At 32.5% G+C, this 2500-nt stretch overlaps 1 protein-coding gene across 3 annotated transcripts in view; it reads left to right on the top strand.

Moving 5' to 3' along the window:
• The window catches only part of LOC125046858 (TBC1 domain family member 22B-like), a 27773-nt gene that overhangs the window by 25038 nt on the left and 235 nt on the right, over positions 1-2500 (top strand). For all 3 annotated transcript variants that reach the window (XM_047645013.1, XM_047644961.1, XM_047644879.1), the window contains one exon: positions 300-2500. This exon is cut by the window's right edge and continues 235 nt beyond it. In XM_047645013.1, the coding sequence (XP_047500969.1) occupies positions 300-437 (138 nt within the window). In that variant the 3' untranslated portion in view covers positions 438-2500. The remainder of the gene's footprint in view (positions 1-299) is intronic.

The following is a 2500-nucleotide window of genomic DNA, read 5'->3' as shown; positions in this document are numbered from 1 at the left end:
ATTACTGATACATTCATTATATATGTAATTTTTTATTGTTGCTGTGTTTTGATTTGTTAAAAGTAATACCTGCATTATTAAAGTTATAGTAAGTGTTATTTAAATTACAGATGTATTAAGAACAGAACAGATACTAAATTTAGATGATATTTTTTAAAAGAGTAGTTTTCTCAGCAGGGTTAGTTAATGAAACTAATGTACTATTAGAATTTATGTTACAACTAAGCATTCACATTACATAAATTGTGCTTCTGTGTAATAATGCATTCTTACCTAGAGCAATACCTTTTCTCCAACAGGGTCTGATGCTGTTGTTGCAGAACCTGCCAACCTCAAACTGGTCTGACAGTGAGATCAGCCTCCTAGTAGCTGAAGCTTTCCGTCTCAAATATGTGTTTGCTGATGCGCCAAACCATTTACAAGCCAATAAAAAGTGATGCTAGATGATTATGAAAAAGTGCAAATCCAGCCACGACATTACAGCAGCCAATTTCTTTTGGGTGTGAAAAAAATTGTTGCATATCACCGACTGTATGTGAAATTGCAATAGAACCTGAAAAGTTCAATACTGTGGAGGCACTTATCAAGCCAGTAGAGCTGTGGTAATGAACAATGGGGGAGGGGAGAGACTGAGACTATATATTTATTTAAAGTTGGAATAAAATACAACCGGTGAAGTGAAATGAGATGGTGACTATGACATTTGAAAGGGACTCTTCAAGTTGAGTAAAGCAACTATGATACAGTCCTATATTAGGGACGATTTTAGAGTTTCCTTTATTTTATCTCTTTTTTTTTTTTTTTTTTTTCTTTCTTTCCTTCTTTCTTACTTTCTTTCTTACTTTCTTTCTTACTTTCTTTCTTACTTTCTTTCTTACTTTCTTTCTTTCTTTCTTTCTTTCTTTCTTTCTCCCCCTTTGTCCCCCCTTCTTCATCAGTTGTTCTTTTTAAATAGATATGTTAATGCATTCTATTTCATAATTTTAGTTATATCATGATACTGAATATGTTATGCAATATCAACTGTTGCTTTATGCTGTACCTGTTGGTAGGACATTGGCAACAGAGCAGTATATTTCAACCAATTCTTGGTTAGTATAATGAGTTATATACACATTCTTCTGTTCATGTATGAATTTGTATCCTCTCCTAACACTGTTGTTGTGACTTTAAAGAAACAAATTTATTATTTTTACATTAGAGGAATATATACATGCATGAATAAATTAGTTGTGAAAATTGCAACATGCCCCAGATACCTTGTGAAGAGTACATGTAACCCTTTATTTTTTACCCATGCAGAAATCTATCTGCCTGTGGTAGCCCACTCCTTTGTAGGTCTTAAGTATACATTCAGAAACTTGTCTTACTTGTGTTTTGAAGGTTGTTTAATTACTATACCCTCCAAATTCACTATATCTTTATCTGTCCTTGTTTTTCCTTAATCTTTGATGATTTGAATAAGTTACCCACAAATTTGATTGGATTATAGTATACAAACAAAAAGCTTTAGAATGGATGTTCATATTCCCGAAAGAGCAGGATCTGAGAATAGGAAGTGAAAGCTAAATGACAAAGAGTAAGATTGTTTGTAGGAAGTTTAGCTTTTATTTCTATACTCTCCAAATCAGGGGAAAAACCTGTTATGAAAATGTCAAGAGTTGCTTTCCTTGGCACTTGTTACTCAGGCAAACTTGCATGATGCTCATTGTATATGAAATGACTCTTAAGCAGAGATCCGAAATTACCAATGCTTTTATTTTAAATGTTTTTTTTTTCTTTTTTAAGAACTAGATTTAGAAAAATACAGGTAATTCATATGGTTTATATTATCACATTGCAAATGTAATGCTGTGAGGTCAGGACATAAGAGGGTGCAGGACCTTTAGGTGAAGGATATATAGTAAGAATGTTTAAGATCATTTTAGTTATTCTCTGTGAACCAAAGTTAAAAAGATTAAAATTTACAACTGTCTAATTGATAATAGTTGATGAATAGAATACACAGTTATGCTTGACTACTGCCATGAATTTTACAAAAATTATTTTTGAAGTTTACAGTTTGTAAGATTATCTTAATTCTTATTTGACTTCAAAAATGTGTGATTCTGACAAGTTTTTACAAAATGCAACAAAATGTTCAAACTAATAAACTATTTATACCCACAACAATGTATTAAGAAGACAGCAAAGGATAATTATAGTATATCTTCATTTGATTTTTCTTTTTTCTTTTTTTTTCTTTCTGCCATCAATGGAAGAAAGACTGCTAATGGAAGCAGCACGTTAACTATTTTGACCGGACCTTTAGTTGTGTGGTAGGATACTCGGAGCTCGAGGCAGTCCAGCGGAAATGTTACAGTACAGAATATCAGTGCTAAATGATGGTGCTCTTTGTACACTCCCAATGTTGAAAGGTTATGTGGCGCACGGTCCTCTTGTAGACTTGTAATAAAAATCTTGGATAGAATTAACCAGTGAGATTTAGACAGTTGAGACT

This window comes from Penaeus chinensis, chromosome 1, assembly GCF_019202785.1.
Source record: "Penaeus chinensis breed Huanghai No. 1 chromosome 1, ASM1920278v2, whole genome shotgun sequence".
Taxonomy (NCBI): domain Eukaryota; kingdom Metazoa; phylum Arthropoda; class Malacostraca; order Decapoda; family Penaeidae; genus Penaeus; species Penaeus chinensis.
The sequence above is the reverse complement of the archived record's forward strand: the minus strand, read 5'-3'. Positions and strand labels throughout refer to the sequence as shown.